Consider the following 25,135-nt stretch of genomic DNA (forward strand, 5'->3'; position numbering starts at 1 on the left):
ATATGATAATCATTTTCAGTGGGCCTTGCTTTAGTACCTGATCATGAAGCATTGAATGTGATCCCTGAGTCGATATGCCACTATTCCAGTAAATATTGGATTGATGCTTAAATCTTCTCATTATACCACACAACAAACTTAGGAGCACTTAATATTCCCGCACCATAGAAATACATAGAAAATCTGTAGGAATGACTGGTTAGAAGAAGCACCTATAATCCAAATAATTTCTTAATATTTTTTGCAATATTTTTCTTAACTACTGACAAAATATAACAAAACAATTATATTTAAATATTCATATTTAAAGGAAGAAAGTAAAAATACTCATTAGGCTACAAATGTGAGGCAATGGTTCCCTAAACAGACAAACGTTAAATAAATAAACAAATTGACAAAGTAAAACAAAGATAAAACTTCTACTTCTTCCAACACTGCCATTCATAGCTTTTCAAACAGGAATCTGGAATATGCTTTAAGTTTATAATCAATCAATCAGACTATTTGAATAGGAATTTTCTTAAAAACAGTGTTAAACAAAGTGCATTACAGAATAAATACGTAAGAGTGAGACCGTATTAACAGGAACTGAGGAAACCCTATAGTAAATCTCATACATTTGATAGTGTGAAAACACCAAAATGCAGGTAAAAAGAGATAAAAATTCTAAAATGCTAAAAGAGATGTGGAAATTATAAAGATAAAATAAAGTGAATTAATACAATTTTAAAAGAGTGAAGACAATTCTGAGAATAATTAAGTGTGTAATTGAAAAGGTTGTTCTTGAGTTAGCTTTGTAAAAAATGTAGAGCAAATATTTCGGGTCAGACAATTAAAAAACTAATTGTAATATAGAAAATAATAATAGTTTTTCCTCAAAGGCTTCTCCCTCAACCCGGGGGGGCCTTCCTCCCGCGCTGCCCCTGCTCCCCTGTGAGGCAACATGGCGGCCCTGTGCGGGACGGGACCATCCAGAGGAGGGACCGGAGGGAGGAGCAGCCTGGAACGGTGACGTAGGATCGGAATGAGGGAGTGAATGTTCCGGGTCACAAACTGGACGGGAGAGGAAATTAACTCCGGGACGAGACGGAAAAAAACGCGAACGCCGCCCGCCTCCGACACGGAGATGTAGCCCGTGTTTCCCCTGCCGCTGACAGAGCACCGCGAGACGGAGAGGTGGAGGACGAGCAACAAACAGGTGTCCGAAAAGTGAAGTAAAGTGAGGGCACGACGGAGCGAGAGACGTCCCCATGTTGGCTTCGAGCTGACGAGCGTTAGCAAGTGTTATTTACAGCCGGAGTTTCGGTGTTTACTCGCGGGTGAGTATCGCTCCGCTCGGGCTTGTCGCTCAATCTAGTCCCGGTCGGTCTGAGGCAATCTGTTGCATCCTCCTCGTCCTCGCTGTTTGGTCCGAGGCTTGATTCCCAGCTCCCTTCGTCATGTTCAACTGTATCCCCCTGTGGCGGTGCAACCGTCATGTGGAGGTGATCGATAAACGCCACTGCTCCCTGCTGTTTGTGCCCGATGAGATTTATCGCTACGGACGGAGTTTGGAGGAGCTGCTGCTGGATGCCAACCAGCTCCGGGACTTGCCCAAGGTAAGCAGAAAGAAAACAAGGCTTTTCACCCCCCTCCTGCTTCCGTTCAAACCCACAGGTTCAGGGGCAGGGTACGGCTTATTTTTGGGTCACATGTAACGTGTAGAAGCGGCCCTGACACGGAGCTGCGAGCTGAGCTGATCACACATCCCGTGAGAGTCCGATGGGACCCGGGGACAATAATTATGCAAGATCAGCAAGGCAGGCGCACTGTGGAGGTGGAAAATTCCCCCTGAACGACACCTCCCACCCACCGCAGGTCGACTCAACGCGTTTGCCAGAGTCAGGGTTCGAACATAAAACATATTTCACATGGTTCCCAGGTGTCCCAGACCTTGTGTCCGCTACGTCAAACCTGTTTGGGCAGGTGATCCCAGGCTGAGGTCAGAGATACACAAATGAATGTGAAGAGCACCTGATCTTCTCCAGTCCACACTGATGTGACAATCACTGTGATTCAGTGCACTCCTGTTAATCAAAGGTTATGATTAGTTGCACGAGAACATTTATTCCATGGTTAAGGTGAAATATCCTCACTAAGCCGAGTGTGGTTGTCAAGCAGGTAGGAGTTTTCACTTTAAAAATAGGACACCTTTGCCCGCAACGATTATTTTCATTGATAATTGTAGAGATCAGATAAAGAGTGAGTTCGTCTTCCGTGAAAATGACAATTCAATCCCAGTGCTCCTTTTGCCCAAATTTAAAATCTATATACCTCATGGATTGGATCTCATAGAAACATTATGATGGCACTTTAAATTACTAAAATATACATGACATATTGTAATGTTAATATATACTGTATATATATATATATATATAAACATTTTCCAGCTCCGGTTTAATTAATGTTCACTTAATTTTATGTAAAGTGGAAAAATCTCACATGGGAGAATCTGTAACCAGTACAGTTTTTGATAACTGACTAACAATTTTTCAATTTACAGGGTGAGTATCAAGTATTTATTGAAAGAATCGATTCAGCACCAATGAAGATCTTTATTCCAGCTTTGGTTGCTTCAAGGTTAAGAGTTCGTGTGGAGAGCAGCAGTGGAGGAACCCATTGACCGAAATGCATATAGGCTATTTCAACTTTCAAATTTATCTGCCTTCATCTTTAAGTCGTTGTTGATAGAGATTAGCCAAAATGTTGTCTTGACCTAAAACACCTACAAAGAGTATCGCTGTTTGTGTTATGTGTGCAGAAACAGTCACTTGAAGCCCCAAAATATAGGCTGTTGTCCCCCAGAGGGGAATTCATCATCATACGAGTTGAATGGAGATTGGTCACAACTGGACTGTGATGAAAATTCAAACTATAATTTGTCTCTTGACTCTTGGCTAGATATTCCAGGACTTGGATGACATTAACCCTTTAGAGACACAGACGCAATGAATCACAGGATGATTGAAGTTCTCCATCACAGTGGATCTATTTTTGTTGAATAGAATCAATGCAGCTTGGTGAGGTGGAGATACAGAAGTCGGGCCCCCTCACTTGTGAACCCATTGCTCTGGATTAAGTGGGATACTAGTTAAAGGATCATTTAGTGTGCGAAGCTGAAGATCGCACAGTCTGACCTGAGGTTTCTTCTGATATTTATACCCTATAACCTTCACGTGAAAGAGAGGATTACTGACTTTGTGGTTTGGTAGAATATTCCCTTTGGATAGTTGTATAATTTCCGCTTTTGAGTTTGCATTTTAAGGCAAGAGTGAATTGTGTTAGTTATTGTTACTGTAACCTTTAATGGGGAAGATTGCAGCTGCTAATTGGGTTTACAGCTGTACCTGACATGTGGACGGAGACGGATTCAGACTCAGCGCCTTGAGAAACTGTCCTGACCTCATATAACTGAAGCCATGGTGGGTTAAGATGAAAAGCTGATAGGATTGAGGGACTGTGTTGTGCCTTTCATTCTCTCTGTCTTTCTTGCTTTTCATCTAAGAGTTCTTACAGTGAAGCAGCTTGAGCTCCGTACAGGAAAGAAAGGATGGCAGAAAACAAATATTTCTAGGCTTGGCATGCCCATAGAAATGTGATGAAACAGAGATAATGTAAGCAACCTCCCGTGGTCGTGTCACACTGCTTACTTTGTCCGCAGAAGAAAAGACAGGAACAGGTATTCTGACGGTACACAAAGACGGCATTATGTGTTTTGTTGTCACTCATGGAGTTCTATGTGCCAGTATTTTCGAATGAGTCATGGACCAAAATTGAAAAATACAGACCAATATAACCATAAACCCACACTCCTAGCATAAGCAGTACATTTGACAAACTAGCTGCCGGTATAGTTACAACTCCATCCATCATCTGTCTGCAAGGATGTGATTGGCAGGTGTACTCATTGTCAACACGCACACAATAGACAATTCTCTCTACTTAGTGTGGACATTTTCTAAGTATGTTTAGAGGCTAGAGGGGTATATTTTGGTGTATGCCAACAAGAGAAACAATGTATTGTGCTCTGGCATGTAAATAATGTCATCAATGCTTGCTGAGCAAACCCAAGAAACGTCCGACTGCATGAACCTTTGTATCCGTCCACTCCAGCCCTCGCTGCATGTGTGGCCTGGTCGCATTTGCTGACTGAGTAAACGCTGACCACTTAACTTTACTATTGTATTGGCAATGATGTAACAAGGCCTTGACACAGTTAACATTTGCAAAGTCAATCATTTCAACCAGCGGGCAGATCAAAACATGCACAAAGGCAAAGATGAAATGGCAAAGGTGTGTTGTTACGGAAACAAGATGAGGCAAGTTTAACTTGAGCAGATAGCTACGGTGGTTTTTACAAAGAAAAATATGCTGACCAAGTCTTGGAGTCATGAAGTGTAGGCTTGTATGAGTATGTTTAATGGCTCGGAAGTCGGAGCTATTTCCTTTTTTATTTAAGTATTATTTGTTCAGAGGTAGTAGACTGAATTAGCAAACAGTATCTCTTCTCTTTTTAATTCAGTTTCCCTAACGCTGAATCAGACTAGTTGTCATTCGTTTATTAAACAGGAGTCAAACTAAGCAGCACCAAAGATGTGGAATGCGAGACTACATGGCTATTTAAGTGTGTTTACCTGTCCAACCAGTTATAAAATGAATGTTCTCTACTGAAACTGTAAGGCAGAGAGGCATTGGTTTCTTAGTCAAAGATTTAAATGACCATATTTCCCCCTCTGCGTTGAGTTGTTTTACGAATAAACTTCTGCAAAACTGCAACTTTTTTAGTGGGACATCAGTCAGGTGATGCTGACCAAAACGAGTAGGCATGTTCGATGTAATACTAGTTACATATCCGATTGCAATTGCACGATGTCTGCATATGGCTTTTGTACGATCCCCTTTTCTTTGACCATTGCGGTTTGGAGTGAATACATCTCAAGTTGTGGGATATTTTGTGTGATTAGTTGCGGCACGAGGGGAGGGGACAAACTGATGCACACAGTAATGGTGAGAAGAAGCACCTTCCACTCTGAGACTGGATGATGCAGGGTTCATGAAATGTTCAATGTGGTGAACATAGTGGCTCTATGAACCCCGAAGCTGGTTGTTGAACTGAGAAACTCTGACGTGATCAACAAGAAGTTGCTGCAAGAAAGAACTCAGGTCAAGGGGCAGTGCAGTTGTTCAGTTTTTGACTGTGGTTGTGGCTGAGACAGATTTATTGTCTTGTCTTCACTGTTATTCACTTGCATCTGCAAATGTAACGTACACACAAACTAAAAGTGAAGCTTGAATAAGACTCAACTAACCATTGAATACTCATTTCTTATACTTAGGCATGTATTTCTGTCGGATTATGGCCTGGAAAAAAAACATAACTTGAGGTTTAATCGATCCTCTTATTTTTACCTCCACCAAGGAGGTTAAGTTTTCTCTGTTTGTCTGTGTTTTGATTGTCAGTATGATTACAGATGGGACATAAGAAGAGAACTCATAAAATGTTGGCATAAATCAGAAATGAACATTTCCCCCAATTTTCTAGGACATGGCTCTCAATTAAAAACAAATCTGGCATGTTTAGTAAACATGTGCCATTTTGTTCTACTTGACTGAATTTAAAGTGACTTGAGACTTGGTTAAAATGGACCCTTTACTAAGTGCCATTCTAGCTATTATTTAAATATATAATTGTAAATTCATCCTGGTAAATGGAAAACTCTACAATAATAAATGACATCATCAATTAAATCAACCCATCGGTTTAATAAATATAACATTTGGTTATGTAAGAATATTTAATACTTAACTACAAATGTGCATCTTGTATTTCATGAAAACGTTAATAGCTTTTGGTGACCACCTGCAGTGCACACACTGCTAAGGGTGAAACTGAAGGTTCAAATATTGACTCGGAGTTGGGAGAATGGGTAATGTATTCTTGACTCAGCCTGTTTTGGTGTGTCTCACATGGTTCAGTGTTGGGGGTGTGTTGCTCAATGACACTAACAGGACTAACAAGTTTTCTCTCTGTCAGTTAAGTGCAGGAATCACAAAGGCTGCAACAAGTCAGGGACTGAAGAATGTTGCTCTTTGTTACCCAAATATTTATCAAGAGGACATATGTAAAGCAGCCGTAGCGATCTTGAAAGGCGCTCTATAAATTCAAGCTATTATTATGATTATTATTAGAAAAGCATACTGATGTATCTCAATACTTCTGCCTTTTTCTCTCTTGAGTCCTTGGTAGTGAATGTTTTGAAGAAACCTGTTTGCTTCTGTCTGTGATGGCTGCCTCATAAGGGAGAGGCATAGCTTCAGATGAAAAGTTTCAGTAGCTCCGTTGAAAGTTTGATACTGATATTCTCAACCCTAAAAGGGAATTTGCAATATTTTTTTGATCCGTCACACTTAGGTTTGGTTTTCTGGTAACGAACTTGTCTGTTCTAGTCAAGACTCCCTTGATGATATCATCGAGACAGATGCAAATCTTTGGAGCTGTTTACATGTGACTGGAAGAACGACGTAGCAGGTACAGACTGCAGTGACAATTACAGATGGAATAAAGGTTCAAGTTAAAAACTAGTTCCAAATTATCTGAACCATCTGATTCTATTGAGTTCATCAATTATTATTTTTATCAGTGTCTACACTCACTGCTGGAAATTTTCAAGAAGTACGAGTCCTGGCGGAGAAGGAAGAAATTATCCAAAGTGGGCTTTCATTACAAAAGATGGAACTAGCGACAGTTACAATGTGTGTAAAATGCATTTCAAGAAAGGATAACACACTCGTAATATACTGAGGCATCTTACTAGACAAGATATGTTTAAATAGAAGTCATGTATTTGACACTGCTTCCTAACCAAGCAGCCCGTTCATTACAGGGGTAAATATCCTACATTATAATTACTTTAGACCCATGCAGGCAGAAGTACTAGACCTTTCTTGGACCAAGAAAAACTTAAATCAGAATGAATGCTGCACAAAATCTTGTTCATTTGAGATGATGACAGACTATTGCTACAGCTATACCTCTTTTCTACTCCACTGTGTTCAGGTTCAAACATTATAAAACAATTTGTGTTGACGCTGAAAATGTGCCTCGCCCTACTTTTGTTCCCCACACAGGAAATCAATCAAGAATACTTAAAGAATGAGACTAAGTCAGTAATATATTACTAATTCCCATCCCTAAACAGTGTTTATTAGTAAGTGAGATGCGAAAGTGAAATCATGATGGTTAAGTAGGGAAAGCTCAGACAGTTATTACTTGTGGATCTACAGGTTTGTTTGCTTGATGAAATGATGGCTTAGCGACTGTTTGAACTTTCTTAAGACCTTGGAATGACACATGCATTTTGTAACAGGGTGGAGTTTGACTTTTGGACTCTATCTTTATTTATTGTGCACACATTATTAAAACGTGATCTGTTTGTGACATGGTCCACAGACAATGAGCTGTGTCTTAAAGAGTTTTTAAAAAGCACACAAATTTTACAAATTGCCTTTACACCCAAGACTTAAGATGAACAAGAGATCTGACAGTCTGATAACATTATCGTGTGATTGAATGTCGCCTGTTAGTCTAGTTTTCTTCTTTTTTTTTCTTACCCACATTAAACATCCAGAAGTTATCACTTATCAACCGGTTTGTTGGCAATAAATATTATTGCTAGTGTCGCAATCAATAAGAATGAATCATAGGTCATTAAGGCTGCTACACCATTGAAGTTGAGGCAAATTGTTTTGCAATAATGAGCTGCATTTGTGGTCTCTGCACCAATGATGATGAACCTTTCCTTTAGCTACGGTTGAGTGATATCTAACAGTGTCAACAGTGAGACTTTGTTATGAACGATGACAATGGAGTAGAGGGAAGTGGGTTTGGGTCAGTGTGTAGGGTCAGACATGTGAAAGGGTTAATAGCAATATAAGGATTAGGAGATATTTGGTTAGGACAGGTATAATAGAGATACTGATGCTTTGTAGGTCAATTTAAAACCTAAATTATTTGATAAACATTTGCTCAATGATTTATTGAGTCCGGTGCAAACCAGACATATGACTGTCAAACCCTAACATATTTGTTAGGGGTTGAAAGTCAACCGACCAGACAACTTTTCTATTCATCATTGCCTGGATGAGGGGACATTTACCTGAATCGTCAAGAGTAAGGCAATAGGTTGTGTAAAGGGGAACCACAGGGCAACACCAACCCAGTTTCAAAATACAGGTTTACTGTTTCATTATCAAACAGGTGGTTGTAAAAAGCTTTTGCAGCTTGAATTCATGTTAGCTACAGTGGATTTCAATGGCAACATGTTTTACAACATCAAATAAACATCGTTATAGAAGCATTGCAGAGACCTACAGATCAAAAGTATTCTAACTGTCATGTCAGTTATTGATTGAATAATAATTAAATGTTTGATCTATCAACTGCATTCTTTGATGAACTATCATGGTGAGATTTGCTGACTCGAAACAGGAATCAGCAAATACAGCATAAAGGCCGAAGGGGAAGTTTTTCTGTTTCTGGTTATGCCAAAACTTGAGGGAAACCTAAAACAGCATTGTGAGCTACCTGCTCCACCACCACACAGGCAGGGCTCTGCCTGCTCTTGTTATGGGCGTCAAGTATGTGCTTGTGATAATTGCTTTTGCCCTCTTGGATAACTCTGCCAACTGGATCTGTCTTTCTCACAAACTGACAACAAATATGGATATTTGGACATCTACATGGCAGCTCGTAGCCTAACCCTTCTATGAGTTGATTTTCTTGTAAGTTGTACGTTTAATGAATGACTTCTCACGGACTTATGAGTTTTTTTTTTGTCTTATTCAATAAGTTGTGGTGATGGAGGAATGAATTAAAAGTAGTCAAGTAAAAAAAGGTAACTGTTTCTCGAAAGTTGTTTAAAAGGAAACACGATCTTAAAAGCTTGGTTTTAACTCCTCTCTCTTTAAGACAAGAAGGTTAGAGATAAATCCCAGTGTGCTCTGATTGGCCAGATGCCCCTCTCTGTTATGATTGGTCAACTGCTCCGAGCACATGTAGGAAATGTCGGCCTCAGTTCTCGCTTTACCTGTAAATGTCACCCTTTGTTAGGGGTTGCCAGACTAGCTGCTAGGCATACATTATGTTAATGGGGGGCTTTAGGAAAGAAAAAGCATGTCCAAGTCAGTCAACATGTATCTTTGGAATAAAGAAATAATAAGGGTTAAAGGAATAAAGAAATATTCTCATGCTAAATCTTTGTGACCAGAAGACTTCAACCTCAGTCTTTTTCTTGCTTTTGCTTACAGTTTATTCCTGCAATTGTTTACTGTCATTTTGCCTGCTTGCAATCCAGATGCATTACTCATTTGACTGTTTCTATTGAGAATATACAAAAAGAAATCACTGCTCTTCACTGTCACTGTCAACTTTTACCATTTATCTTAACATTGGGACCTGATGCAGATTCCAGTGTAGCTCCATCCCAACGTCAACCTGACACGTCTCATGAGCCAGAATAATTTAAAAGCCTTGTGGGACTGTGTACTGGCTTTAAACATAAAAACTGAGACATTATTATAGTTTCTGAAACATTTTACAAGGTGAATGGTTCTATAAGAAAACGAATTAACCATTTTTACAAGATGCTGGTATTATTAAAAGTAAACATGTTATTTTCAATCTGTCTGACTGATTTCTTTTGAAGCTTTGTACTAATGATACATCATTTTTTTTTCACCTTGTAGCCATTTTTCCAGCTGGTGAAACTAAGAAAACTCGGCCTGAGTGACAACGAGATCCAGAGACTCCCACCAGAAATAGCAAACTTCATGCAGCTGGTAGAACTGGATGTCTCTCGAAATGGTGAGAAGAGAAAACAGTCACATATAAGTCATATTTTTTTCATTTAGGAGAATGTGTTTGTTCAGCTTAGTAAGGCAGCACTAAATTCACCGATTGATCGACACTGACAGATTTACACCTCATTAGTTTAACTTGTGCAAGAAAACAATCCTAAATGAAAAACATGGTTTGTATCAGTGGGAATATCCTAATCTGTTTGTATAGACTCGCACATATTCCTTCTGAAACAATAGTAAGGGTTCTCCAACCACAGAGCAGCCGCCTTTTCACAGATGTGGCTGGTGAGAAAAACCAGATTCAAACCAAAAGAAGGTGCAAACATTTAACACATTGTCCAGTTTATGTTAAATCATGATAAAGTGGAAATATTTTACTGAGTCTTACATTGTATATTTTATTTAGGAGAGACACCTGGGTTACTTTTTTTTTAATCATTCTGATATATATAATTTGACTATTGCTGATAGTGTTATGTAGTTATGTGTGAATGTTGGAGCATGTTTAAAAACCTGTGTGTGGTAGTAACGTGTATTTTCTGTTTTTCAGATATTATGGATATTCCAGAGAGCATTTCATACTGCAAAGCCCTCCAAGTGGCAGATTTCAGTGGAAATCCATTAACAAGGTACTCCCACAGATCATGTTTCACTTTTCATAATTTTTTTTAATTATCAGTCATATCTAGCACTTGAAAGTGGTCTCATAAAATATTCACATTTCAAGGATTGTAACGCTGCTCAAACCAAACATTTCACATTTATTGATTTCATTTCTGTATATATATATTTGTTTATAACTCACCCTGAGTAAACTGACCTACTTTGATTAAAACAAATATAGGAATGAGAAAAGCAGGGTGTACGTGACTGAAAATAAAAAAATATCTCTTCTTGTGAAGAGGATTTCATATATCCATTGTCCTCATTGTGCATGTTTTTAAACCCCTTCCCCTGCTGTTGTTCCTCCCATTACGAGCATTCATAAGCTCTTCTTGCAGATTGCAGATTTGTGCATAGTTTGCCTCTGGTTGGGGGTGAGACTTTGTCCAATTTGCACCCCAGCAGGGGTGAAAAAACACATTGCTAGTTCAGGAGGCATCAATGCCTCTGGTGTTCAATACTTTTAAGTGCACATGAATTTACTATTTACACACCCACACACACAACACTTGTTTCCCCCACAGTAGTATTGTATTATTTTCCAGTCTTCCTGTTTTAACAGTTTCATAGTTAAGGTGTGGTTACGGCTGTGGGTTAGACCTGAATTTGATGTCATTTCTTCAGATATAAATGAGTTTGAATAATATTCTTCAACTATATGAATAACAGTTCTATTCACATATGAAATTATGATGGAAAATATTTTTGGGTGTGGTTTTCAGTTCCTCATTATTTTCTGTCTTTTATTTAAACACACACCTTGACAGCATCATGAAATATGACGACACTATCTGTGCTATTAAAGGACATTTAAAGATAGATGGTAGGTTGCAGTTTTAGTGTTTATTTTAGTAAGTTTTAGTTTATATGAAGCTCCATACTTGAGAATGTGCCTGGGTCCAAAAAACCACAGCAGGCTGTAGGTGATGTCTGGTCAGTTATTAAAACTTGTTGAAAGCTTTCCTGATCCGTGGCTCAAGTTCGTTCCAAATACTTCTTCTGAGGAGAAACACTAGACAGAAGTCTCGTAGTAAGCCACTCACGTTTGTGTAAGATGCTCAAAGGCATTTACATGCACATAAGTGGCTTCCACCAAAATATAGATAACCAGAGCTCAAAGGATGCAGACATACTTGAGTTGTTGCGGTGACTGATCAAAGTGAGACCACAAGAACCATAAGTGGTCCCATCTGGCCACGCTGCAGTACTAAAGAGGATAATGTAAGCAAATATAAACTCTACAAAATAAAGTTTTGGACACGATGGATTTAGTTCAAAAATGGTAGTGGGAGCAGCTACATACAATCTGTTTTTAGGAGACGTGAGTGCACTGACTTGGCTAAAGTGCTGATAAACCCTTGCTTAACACGAGTGAGATGCTCCTTAGTTTCTGCGGACTTTATCCACCTGGTCTCCGAGTATAATGTCTGTAGAACTCTAGGAAAAGTAAATATGACGGGCAGTGGATCATGATTCACCGCCAGCAAGAGGGGGGGTTGATAGCGCTTCTAACGCACGACATACGCAAAGATACAAAATTATTAAAAGATAACAAATATCTCCCTATGAAAAGTAAACTCCGTAGCCAATTCCTCAGATTTTACCCGTAGGTCATGTTTGAAAACGGCTATATTAACACTTGGTTGTCCCATTGGAGTCCTCTTTTTAAAGTAACCAATATTTATCTGTGCTGTTTATGTCAAAAGTCTTTAATTTCTCTGCTTTCATATCTCATGGTTGCCACTTTTGTGTGTATGTGTCTCTTTTTTTTTTTTTTAACAGGTTACCTGAAAGCTTTCCAGAGCTGCGGAATCTAACATGCCTTTCCATCAACGATATTTCATTGCAAGTTCTTCCAGATAACATTGGAAAGTAAGTGCATGTACCATTTCATCCCTTTGCCACTAAAACATTTCCACACAGTTTCATGGCAGAAGCGAAAGTGTAAGTATTCATTGTATCATAGTGTGTAATACCTGTATTACCTTGGAAAAATGGTAAAGCACTTGTGGCCTGAAGTCTAAAATATAAGTGGTAAATTAAATAATCTGAATTTTCAGCCTTAAAAAGACTTTAATATATTGAAATATTACATTGAGGTTAAAAGACATTAAGGAAGGTCCTCATTGTGAAAATGTTAATTTATTGCCTTTAAAATTTTGTTTTTCTCAGATACTGTTTTTAGCAGCTTGTGTAGTTTGTACTGTCTCTATGTGTTGCAGTTCTTAGTCAGTGATACAGTTATCAGCGCACTGTTATAAAACTACAAATATGACCAACATGGATCTGATAACTACTCACACCTCGGTCAGAGTTGAGGGAAAGAACATGGATACCCACTGTCGCTGGCTGTAGTAAGAGTAGTAGAGAGATAACATATTATATCAAGGGTTATTTTCCGGTCGACTCCTTCACCTTATATTTATTTATGTGAAAGTGTGAGTTATTCTGCGACTCTGATTCATTCATATCTGTCGTACATGACTTAGTTCTTTAATTCATTATGGTCTTAAAAAGTCTTAATTGTAACTTGTTGAAACATGACAGAAAATCCTTTTCTGTCATGTTTCCAGATCATTCCTACCTCTTCCTCCCTTCTGTAATAAATACTATTACAGTATGGAAATAAGCTCAAGTCCTTTCCCTGATTGAAATATATTTCTCTCTGCAGTAGGAGAAAACATACCAACCACATTACTTTTCACAGCCACATCAGTCACTGTCCTCTCCTTGGCTGCTTTGTCTTTGTTCATAAAAGGCAAAAAGTCTTGTTGTGAGATGGCACATAATCTCGAGCAGTAAAAACTCCTGTCTGCCCACATTCTTATTCCTATGAGGTCTCCTTTATTGTCGAGTTCAGTTATAATTGGATTTAATAACTGAAGTTTGTGCTTTTAGGTCAAATTGCCACGAGGGTTGTTTTTAGTGAAAGTTCAAAAGTCAAGGGAAACTGAAATTGAACTCTTAAAGAGACGGATTTAAAGGGATGACGTTACTCCAGATGAGCATTTAAGATTAGATATTATTTTTTTTAAACTGATCAAAACAAATTCTCAACAGAGGTGTTGTTTGAAGGCACTTTTTGACGTTGATAAGAGACTGGCGGTTTGTTTAAATGTTTTTTGGCTCAGGCCGTACGGCATATTTTAATCATTAGATAACTGCTTGAGCTAAACTAAACAGAGATTTGTCTCAGCTTGCCATGGTGCCATAAATTAAGGATTATTGCTTAACCTCGCAGAGATAGTGGAAGAATAGTGGATGATCACAGCCTCACTGTGTGATATTTCTATAGTTGTCATGACTGTAGACTTCAAATATAACACTATGCCACCTAGATGTTTTTTATTTTTGGGGGGGGGGGGGGGTAAAGTGATGTTTTACAAGGTAATGATAGACATGAATTAGATTATGAACTAAATTTGATTATGAAAGACACAACACATAGATTTCTTTGAAGAGGATTATTGATTGCAAACAAACTTCAATCACACTTTTAAAACCAAACTCAATAAAGATTTAAAGTTATTGGTTGCTCTGGATATTGCTTAATATTGCTTAGGAAGTGTCATTAATAACACCTCTGTTATGTTGTCTGCACTCTTGTACACCATGTGCTTCCTAGCAGAAGCTTTTTTTACAGAATTTAATTCTTTGTCCTCCCAAAAAAAATAATTATAGAAAATATCCTTTCAGGAATGGATGTTTTTCCACACTTCTTAGTTAACAAAGCCATTTCTCATATCGTTCATGTTGTCTGCCATGGCAACGGCTACGAACTGAACTGGTTTACATTATTTTGAAAGACACATTCAATTTCCTCCCGACTAAGTCACCTAAAGTTCAAGAAGATCTCCTCTCACCCATTTCCTCACAGCACAGCATGTGCCTCACATATGTCCTTTATCTATCTTACATAATGCAGTGACTTAAGGCCTGCTCTTTGTCAAGAGAAGAACGCAATGAAAACCATAACACAGTTGGAGAAACACGCTGTGAGCTTTTAGACTTGGATAAGATAAATGTTAAAGTTGTTGAAATACATCAATCATCTCCAGGGATCTCCAACTCAAAACAATATATGGTGTTCACAGAAATCGGAGACGTCTGATGCAGTTAGGTGGTTGTTTACATCTTTTAGCCGATCACCAAGATTAGATTTCAGACAAACCATGCTACACGATGACTGCCTTTTATTCTCTGGCTGGTGATCTGCTGTGGTGAATGGAAAAACACTGACCTAAAGAAATATGAAAGAGTAGTAGTACAACTGGTTTAAACACACCTACTAGGTATGGATAAACAGTGCCACTAGTGTAGATATAATATTTAACAATTCTTTATTAAAATTTCTAAAAACAATTAGACCTACAGAATGCTGTTGACTTGTGATCTTACATTATCCAAAATGTTTCCAACAATGTTCAAACCCTGAGAAATACACAATATTATTTATGTAAAATTAAGTTTCATTGCATCATACCCTCTTTACCAGTGGCTTTGCTCATCTTGGCAAACAACATATGTCAGGTGGCTGTATTTTCCTTGCACTGTTGGTCAATCATAATGGATCACATTTGTTCAATGCTGGTGTGCTAACTTGAAATATACTTTGTGAAAATGATTTGCGTCTGAGTCACGTCACGGTGGTGAAGATGAACTCCCATGATCCCATGCTGCTTCGTCAAACCAGGCCTTTGGTTTTTATGTTGAAGGCTTTAAAAACAAGTCATTAGCACATTTTTAACTCATAATGTTTGTCTTGATATTTAAGATCAGGAAAATGCTGATGAAAAACAAGAAGACACATCAACACAATGGACTTTGTGCTGTGCTACTTGACTGGTGTTGTAACAACGTAATTGGTTACTTGCACAACATTGAGGACTACGTTCACAGCACTGTACTGTACTTTGGTCTGAGACAGCTATTTAATACATATTTGCTCTTCATTTAAACTTGCAGCCGTTGTTTATGCCGCTGCAATTTTAGAAGCCTGATAAGAGAGACACACCTCTAAACTACTTCCTGCTCTCTGATATCTGATTGTGATGTGAGGTCACACAGCGTGATTTAGCTGTTTTTGTTTTAGAGACATTCAGGAGCATCATGTGTAATGTTTATCTGTGTTTAGAGGTGATATGAGAAGAAGTTTGTGGAGAAACCGCTGCTTTTGTTTTCATGATTTCAGAAACGTATAATAATCTTTGTTTTTGTTTATCATTACAGCCTTTCCAATTTGGTATCACTAGAACTCAGAGAAAATCTGCTCACATTCCTACCAGAGTAAGTTTTCAGCCAACTACACTGTAGATATCTATAAATATGTATGAGTTGTTGTATCATATATATCCAAAGTCTAGTCTGTGTGCCATAGTATAAGTGAGAAGCTTTAAACCTACATTTCAAGGACCAACGTGACCTTTAAACTTGCTGCATTTATATTGTGACTTCTATTTCATGTTATCCTCCCTTGCATCTGTCACCCACAGGTCACTATCGCTGCTCCATAGACTTGAAGAACTCGACCTAGGAAATAATGAACTGTACAATCTGGTAAGTGTTGTATTTGTTCAGTCAGAGGAATAACACCTGGCCAAACCAAGCAGAGCAAAACCTTTCCCCCCCCATTTCCTTGTTCTTGCCATGTCCAAGTAGATTAGCATCCCTCGAGAACAGCTTTCACCTCTTATCACGCAGATGGGAGGAGGACCATCTGCTTTGAGCTCCGGTTTTAAGTTGTAATCTTGTGTGAGCCGTCTAACTCCGATGGTGAATGATTTACTCACAGATCATGCAAAGTCAGACCACAGCGATGAAATGGCTTTTAATCTGCATGACACTTTATTCATCAGGTTTTTCTACATCAAACTACATCAAGTATTTAGACCTTTAGTTGTTTTTTGTACTCACAGTTATTATAATTAACATATGGAACATCCCCAAAATTGAAAATGTTTCCATTATTTTGAGGCAGCTTTGACATGCAATCAATGTAAAGGCAGCCATTATGCCTTAAAGCTGGCCAAAAGGTGTAATACCCTCTTGAGGAAGCTATATATCCAAAAAGATGAAAAGTATCGGTTTAAAGTTTGTTGTAGGCTTGTGGATCCATTATTTCATTTTAGCTATTATTTTGTTTTTATGTCTCCAGCAGTCTCCACTTTGCTGTGTGTGAACCATGAATTTGATTTGAAGAAGAAAAAATATAAACATATTGTCAATAATAAATGTCTGCTTTGTTGTCTCTGTCTCTTCTATTGTCCTGGCTCTCTCTCTATATCTCTCCCTCGCACACAGCCCGAGTCGATAGGCTGTCTCGTCAGTTTAAAGGACTTATGGCTGGATGGAAACCAGTTGGTCGAAATACCTGCAGTAAGCAATGCATGCAAAATATATTTCTCTTATTAATATAAGTATCACACTTCCATGTAGTGACTTTCAACAATGAAACTAAAGAAGTGTGACCAGAAAATCAATGACTTGTCTTGCAGGTAGCCAAAGCCATAATGTCGTGTCTGACTGTAAATTCAGTGTAGTGATTCATTTATAAATCTAAAGGCATATTAAGATTATCAGAGTGGCGAGATAGCTCTTGTGTCATGAAATTAAATGAGTCAAATGCTATCTCTGCTGCTTCTCTAGTTTTAATCTGCTGCTGTATCGTTGTAACAATAAGTGTGTGCTCTGAACCTCAGGAGATGGGCAGTATGAAGAGCCTGCTGTGTCTAGATGTGTCAGAAAACAAACTGGTGCACCTCCCTGAGGAGCTGGGGGGTCTGCTGTCACTGACTGACCTGTTGGTTTCTCAGAACGTCATTGATGCTCTACCTGACAGCATTGGTAAGCATGTGCTTTCTCCCCAAGTATATTGTTATAGGCTTGTTTAATACGTTATTTTTTATCACTGGGTAACTACCACATATGGGATAATATAGATTTTCCCTTAGAAGTGTTCATCTAAATGGCTTATCAGCATTTTTAAATGTGAAACCCACGAATTATTAGATGCTACATGAACTGTATGTTGTGAAACAATATTCTCTGGTGTCTGCATCAATGTGACAAGGACCAAATCCCTCAGCATTGGTACTGTTGCACTGCTTGTACTCAAAAATTGGATGATTTCTACATTTTACTTCTCTGTGGTTTAAGGCACTTATTGTCAGTGCCAAAATAATGGATTGAAAGTAAATGGCTAAAAGTAAATACTAATTTTAAGAAGCAGCAACAAACATTTCCCACAACGTCACAGTAACTGCCTTGTCAGCCTGCTCATTAATGTCTAATCAAGGTTTATACCATTTTCTTTCCTTGTAGGAAAACTACGGAAACTTTCGATCCTGAAGGCGGACCAGAACAAACTAACTTATCTTCCAGAGACCATTGGCAACTGTGAAAGTCTCACTGAACTTGTGCTCACAGAGAACCATCTACAGGTTTGTCTGCTAATGCACAATCTTCAAAATTCAATGGGAGCCCTGTGGTATTAGTACTGCCACAGGTTTGCTGTTGTACAGGCTGTTGAGTTTCATATGTTTAAATTGTTTACTAAGACAGCTGTTGCTATCCTGACATGTTAAACATCTGGAATGTTCACCAAACACATTCAGTTTAACTGATCACTTGATGTATTTTACAATCAAGTAATAAGAACTTACCCACCAAAAGCAGCCATGTTTTTAAATGTTGGAATTAATAGATTTAAAATAAACCCAACATTTTATCAGTTCAAGTTCCGTCAATAAATTGACCAATGGGACAAAGTTACTCTTAACACTGAGATAATGTAGAGACAAATCAAGTAAAGAATAACTCTTTTGGGTTTTTTAAAACCTGAGACATAAATTATTTTTAAAGTTTTGTTTTTATCCTAAATTTTATTTTATTGTTACAGAGTTTGCCAAGGAGTGTCGGGAAACTAAAACTACTTTCCAACTTCAACTGTGACAGAAACCAGCTACTGTCGTTACCCAAGGAGGTGAGCTTGCCAAATACCAACCAAATCCTTTTCAATGAAAAGCAGTGTGAGTTGAGAGGTACAACCAAAACACTTACAATGTAAATATGTTTGTACCAAAACTGTGTGTCTTTCAAGCCAGAGATAACTCATCTATGACTAAATATGAGCCATGTTTGTAGTTGAAATTTTCAGTGCTGAGCACAGAAATTATCAACTCACACTGGTACCTGTCCTTTCCTCACCAAAGAAACCAGAAAGACAAATGAGACATGATGGCACTCAGAAGAATCCTCCAAGTGATCAATGGAATCATTTAACCAGCATCGTACATTTTGCATGTTTAAATAAAAGGTGGAATTTAAGGTCCAAAAACTACAAATCCACAAAAACAGGAGCTGTAACACTTGTCGTCTGGAGGTGGTGCAAGTGTCAACATTTTTCAGATACGTTAACTTTCTGTTTCTGTACACATTGCTCATCGACACATTGTTCATCTTCAGGTCAAAGCTACAGCTGCTGAGACTTTTCTTGTTGCAGGTTAGAAAAGAACTGCACTTCTCATCTTCAGAATTAATACAAACAATGATATATATAACATTTTTTAATTGCAACAGTTAAGAGGGATCATGAGATGTATTGTCTGTATAAAGTTCCCTCACGTTTCGGATCAACAATGCACTTCCCTCTACGGCTCAGTCCTCTCGGTTTGCTCAGCTCCGTCTGAGTGTCTCTGTTGTTTTTCTATGTGACGTGCTTCTCTAGCCTCTTGACTGCTTCAGTGAGAGCACGCCTGGTTGAAAGCTTCGTCTGAAAGGCTTCTTTAGACGTGGTACAATGAGCCTGTGTCTTAAAGATGCAAAGACTGCAGTGTTTGGAGAATAATAACAGTCCAACACACTTGGTCCGGATAATGAATCGATGGTGTCACTGTTTTCTCAAAGCAGCTTTGCATGACGTCTCTTAACAATCGTAGTGTAGCCACGGCCCATGTATAGATCTGTGCTCTGCTGAACTACTTGGCCGTAGTCTCATTTTTATGTATTTCAAGGATTGTTTCTTAGCTGCTCCTGGCACTTTCTTCCTTGTTTACACTCGGATTAAATCATCTTCTTATATATTATAAATTATGCAAAACCTATTGTTTATTCCCTCCACTTAATGTACCATTGAGTATTCTCTCCTGTGAGTCCTGTGAACACATTGAGCACTTAATCATATTTACTTGTGTAGATGATGAGCTTAACCTGCTCCTTTTAACATGATGAATCTGCTGGTATCCTGCTCCTGAGCAGATTAATAGATTACAACTGCCGTTCAGCTGCACCATCCCGTCTCTGCCTTGTCTGCCTATCAGGACTAATTGTTCCTAATTTTAGGTCCCGCTGCCACAGTCCATTGACATTTAGTCGGCCATTGAGATCACCAATACTGGGACAACATGCATAAAGAGTGACAACTCAATTACTCTGTATTCTTTTGTCCTTATATAAAAATGTGAAGATTTATATACATATGTTTTTAGACTACACACATTTTTCTCATGTGGGCTCACTGGGACATTTTCATTTTATTAATTTCCAGACATTTAGCTAGGGAGAGCTGAAGGAAAGGTTCCCTAAAAATGTCCGAGACAACTGACTTGGACATTTGTGATCCTGAACACAACCCCTCCTGAAATTTTCAGGACATGTCTGAGAGCTGATTTTCTGTGACTGACTCTGCAGCCTAATGATTATGATGTCTCCTCTGTTTCATAGATTGGTGGCTGCAGTGGTCTGAATGTCTTCTGCGTACGAGAGAACAGACTGACAAGGATACCGTCAGAGCTGTCACAGGCCACAGAACTGCACGTGCTCGACGTCTCTGGAAATAGGTACTATATGTGCAGCAAGGTGGAGAGGGTAGTTTATACCAACTTCTCAGCAGAAGCACACTCTGCTCAAATTGAGAGTAAAGACTGATTCTTAAAAAGATAGATAAAACAGCGAAAATAAACCGATGTGATTTTTTTTTATTACAAAAAATATACATTTCGAGTTATTTTATTAAACTCGTCAAAAGTGTGATAAAATACTTTGTACCTCCGGAGCTTTTGACGATACATTACTCACTCACTGTCAGTCAGAGGTGGTTCCGTCTCTGACTCTCTGTCGCTACCTGTTTTGATTGTCTTCAGTAATTCTTGCGGCTTGAGTCACATGCAGGCACACACACAAACACGCACACACACAGACTCGCACACACTGACATGTTCACCTCTGAGTCAGGGGATTGTTTCCTGCACACTGTCAAAACAACAGTCAAGTTCCTCATCCAAATACCAAGCGATTACAAATTGTACACCTTTAACACGAGTGTTGTGAAAGTAAGAACCCGCAGGTAACTGGTGGTTTATTTATGTATTACAGTATTTGAACGGGTTGGTGACATACATTTCCTTTTTGGTTTCAGGCTCAACCACTTACCCCTGTCGCTGACCACATTACGGCTGAAGGCCTTGTGGTTGTCAGAGAACCAGTCGCAGCCTCTCCTCACCTTCCAGACTGACCAGGACCCAGACACAGGCGAGAAGGTGCTCACCTGCGTGCTGCTTCCTCAGCAGCCGTGTGAGTTAGACCTTAAAGGTAATGTCTGTAACATGAGGAAGCCTCAGATAAGACTCGCAAGGTTTGAATAACCAAATCATGAATTCAGGAGCAGTTGATATAAACGCTCATACTGGACTGGTTGAAGTTTAACTGGTGTGTTCATAACCAGTGCTTCTTTGCACATGTACTTTTTGTATGTATATGTAATGTATATTATGCGAGATCAGTGTCTCCATGCTCCTAATGTGTCAGGCCTCTTATAGAGTGAAAGGACCTTTTGCCAGCGCTGCGACATTTGAGTAATATTCCTCATCACTTCTTGCATCCTCTCCGCTTATCTAGTGCCCTGCAGTTTTGGTGACATTATCACATGATCTGCTCGGGGAAGCACAGTGTGTTCGGCGCCCTCTGATCCTTCCCTGCAGTATCTGTCGCTTATGAGGTCCTGTAAGGGATCACAGCTCCTCTAACAGATCAGGCCCCCTCCTGTCCCTTGAGGCCCTCCTTGGTTATGTTTTTCAGAAATGTGGTGGATTGGACAGCTAAAGAGGCTTAGCAGCGGCTGGCCGGCTGCCATTAAAAGCTCGCCCACTGGGTGTATAGATGCGGCTGAGGACCAGCTCTATCTCTCCCTGATACGACCGTTTATTGTAATGTCTTTTTCCTTTGCGGTCATCCCCAGACTTGCATGTTAATCAGTGGAGTATTGGCGACTCACTGCGAAATGCTTCATATCACTGTAGTTTGCATTGAAAAAGATTTTGCTGTTGGAGAAACAAAAGAAGTGGATTTATTCATTTCATTTCTGTGACATGCAGTCTCTCTCTCTTGCGGGAGAGATGCAGCTGTAAGATGGGTGGAGGTCAGACCCGTGAGGCTGAAACTGAAGTTGGGGGCAGGGAAGATTGCGTTGCTGTAAGCCTGTGACTAAGCTGGGATTTGAAACTGTGATCTGGCAGTTTCAGGCTCTCTCTTATAAGTGCTGGGTTATGTGACAGCTTTAATTTCTTGAGTTGGCAGATTTTAATTTTAACAACCATATTGATTTGAATCTCCCAAAAATATTCACCTCACCAAATTAATATGTTATGCATGCATGAATTCCGGCAATAAGAATCTGTGTTGTCTCTTGAAAAAAAACAATTTCAGGCTCTGACAATCTTGCCCGCTTCGGAGCCGTGGAAAGCCTGGTGAATGACATGGCAGACGACACGTGGGACAACAAAGCCGTGAACAGGACCAGTGCCATTCACTTCCTGGATGATGATGATGACGAGGAGGATGACGACAAGGTGAGGGCGGCGAGCTCCTGGGCGCGATAGGGCAACAAGTTATACAAAAATGTCATGGAAACTCCTTTAGGAAGTTATAATGCGATTATTCGTGTCTACATAATACAACATAAGATCCGAGAACTCCACGTGTATTGATTTGATGGTTGCTTATTCAGAGTATGACCTTAATCAAGTTAAGGTAATGCAGAAAAAGGCCGTTTACGTGGCACTGTCTAACTGCCCTCACGCCCTGATGTGGATCTGTGCCAGAATTTAAGGGATTCTTTCCTGATCAATATCGCATCCTTCCACCAAGTTTCATAGTAATCTGTCCAGTAGATTTTGCATAACATTGCTTACAAACAAACAAAAAAACAACATAACCTCCTCGGCGAAAGTGGCTGCAGATACAGCAAATGTACCAATAATGTGAATCTGTCCTCCACACAGGGAACTCTCCTGCGGCGAGCCACGCCTCACCCCGGCGAGCTGAAGACGATGAAGAAAGCGGCCGAGAACCTCCGCAACGACCTGAACGCTGCCAAAGCCCTCGACTCCAACAAAAACGAGGTCAATAACGCTGCAGACCGAGTGACCACGTCTGTGTGATGTTTTTTTTTTTACCTCAAATGTTTTTTACCTCCTGTGTGTCACCGTGTCGTCCTGCACAGCCCCCCCCCCCCCCCCCCCTCTCCTCTTTTATTATTTTACCTACAACCCCCCGGTGTGGCCTCCCTCTCCTCTGATAAAATCCCGGGACGCCTGTAACCGTACTCCATCTCGAGTCCTGTGTAAAGCGTCTTCGACTGTAGTCGACCAGGGCTGCTGTGCCTTCCTCTTTTTAATGAACGTCCACAGCAATAATTTGCACAGAGATGCTCCTTTTAAAAGATATATTAATGATTTAATATTTTTAAATGCCTCCTTTTAAAAAATATACATTAGGTAGTTGCACTATTATAAGTCTTTATAATATGGTCAAACCTTCTTAAATGTATTATATATTTGTTCTATATCTATTTTCAAAACACTGGGTAAATACTTCTTTTTACATTTTGAGCAAACGCGCAGGGTTTTTTGGACCTACTGATTAAGGATTATTGTATAGTCTTTTGTGAATATTAATACTTTTATACTTTTCGGCAGCTCGGATGTAAATAAAATGTATAGTAATTTTCTTAATCAGTTTCAGATTTTCAAACGTTTTCTTCTCTCTTTCAAACTTGGTACTTTTTTCTTTTCTATTTCTTTTAAAATCAAAGCAATGAACAAACACAGTCACCAATGTCTTATTCAAGCCGTCATCGCGCGAGTGAATGGCCTTGAATCCTCTTTGTTTATGTAATATATCTAGACTTTTATTTTTGGATATTGAATATTTGATTGAATTAATTAGGTTTGGATTTAAGTGCTGCGCATCAGCTTAAAACTCACCTGCAATGCAATTAAGCAGAAATAACAAATGCTATATTATTTATATGTGCTGTGCTTCACTGCTTTGCCATGTTTTCTCAAATAGATGCCAAAACCAGCTGTATTTTATTTTGAAAAGGATTTCCTTTTTCTGACATTTGGTGAAAGTGAGGTTTGTACCACAAGGATTACATCCTCTGGAAAAAAAAGCAGTTTTTAGAGGTTTCACTTTAATGCACTTCTCAGTGTTTTTCAGATCTTATTCTTATTTTATATGGTACATGATAAGTTGTTTTATTTTTGTTTTAAACTGATTGCAAAGAAGTGAACCGGAGAAATGGTTCATGTGTTGGTTTTTATTGTTTTAATTATTTTCTGATCAAACTGCACAAGACGGATCTCAACACTGGCGCTGGGCCCTGAGATCTGGATGAGTTTTTAACCACTGATCAATAAAAAGAGTGCAACACCAAACTACATGTTGTTATTCCTTCAATTTGATTAGTCAGCTAAAGACTGTCATCTCAGTTGAGTTTAATTTACCTAACTTTTAAATGTCAATACATTTGGTGTGATCTTTCTCACTATCCAAAAAAATAATGATCAATAAAATAATATATTAATAAGATGGATGTACCATAACCTGATCCCTCCATTGCTTGTTTTGTGTGTCCAGCAGTGCATGATATATCTGTAATGTTACCAGCATGTGCCACATATGACTTGTCTGCCCTGCACGTGCTGAATGTACTGATGCTTCCATGTTAGTATATCAATGTATGTACTTATTTACTTATTTATTTTATTTATTTACTTATGTACTTACTTACATTACATTACATGTCATTTAGCTGACGCTTTTATCCAAAGCGACTTACATTTTTAGAACACTCATCCTTTTATGAGGGGCCATCTAGGGGTTCAGTATCTTGCCAAGGACACTTAGGCATGCAGATGGGATAGAGTGGGATTCAAACCGGCAACCTTCTTGTTGCAGAGCACCTGCTCTATCCCCTAGGCCACGCTCTCCCCTCTCATCACATCCCAAATACAGTGAAACTACAAATCCAAGGATCTAACTACAGTGATCATTAATTTGTTATTAGCCATTTGAAGATCAGCAAACTGGTGTTTAACTATAATTCTCCCGAAAGTATTAGCTATTTAAAAATAATATTTGAATGCTAATACCAGTAATACTGTTATTTCTATTGAAGAGCTGATACTAGTGTTCAGTTTCAAGTACTAACCGGTTAGTATAATGGATGGATTGGAACTTAATGTGGCCTTCACTGAGACAAAAACACATTTAAAATCCTGACAGAATTCTGCAA

General features: G+C 38.9%; 1 protein-coding gene across 1 annotated transcript; it reads left to right on the forward strand.

The window, feature by feature from the left end:
* The first annotated feature begins 1,032 nt into the window (after positions 1 to 1,032).
* lrrc1 (leucine rich repeat containing 1) lies at positions 1,033 to 24,275 on the forward strand. The gene is made up of 14 exons (XM_062401116.1): positions 1,033 to 1,598; positions 9,787 to 9,904; positions 10,451 to 10,529; positions 12,346 to 12,435; positions 15,793 to 15,849; positions 16,056 to 16,119; positions 16,864 to 16,938; positions 17,262 to 17,406; positions 17,884 to 18,002; positions 18,461 to 18,544; positions 20,284 to 20,399; positions 20,978 to 21,150; positions 22,264 to 22,406; positions 22,839 to 24,275. The coding sequence occupies exons 1-14, from the start codon at positions 1,440 to 1,442 to the stop codon at positions 22,995 to 22,997; spliced, it is 1,581 nt and encodes a 526-aa protein (XP_062257100.1). The 5' UTR covers positions 1,033 to 1,439; the 3' UTR covers positions 22,998 to 24,275.
* The last annotated feature ends 860 nt before the right edge of the window (positions 24,276 to 25,135 follow it).

This window comes from Platichthys flesus, chromosome 12 (assembly GCF_949316205.1).
Source record: "Platichthys flesus chromosome 12, fPlaFle2.1, whole genome shotgun sequence".
Taxonomy (NCBI): Eukaryota; Metazoa; Chordata; class Actinopteri; order Pleuronectiformes; family Pleuronectidae; genus Platichthys; species Platichthys flesus.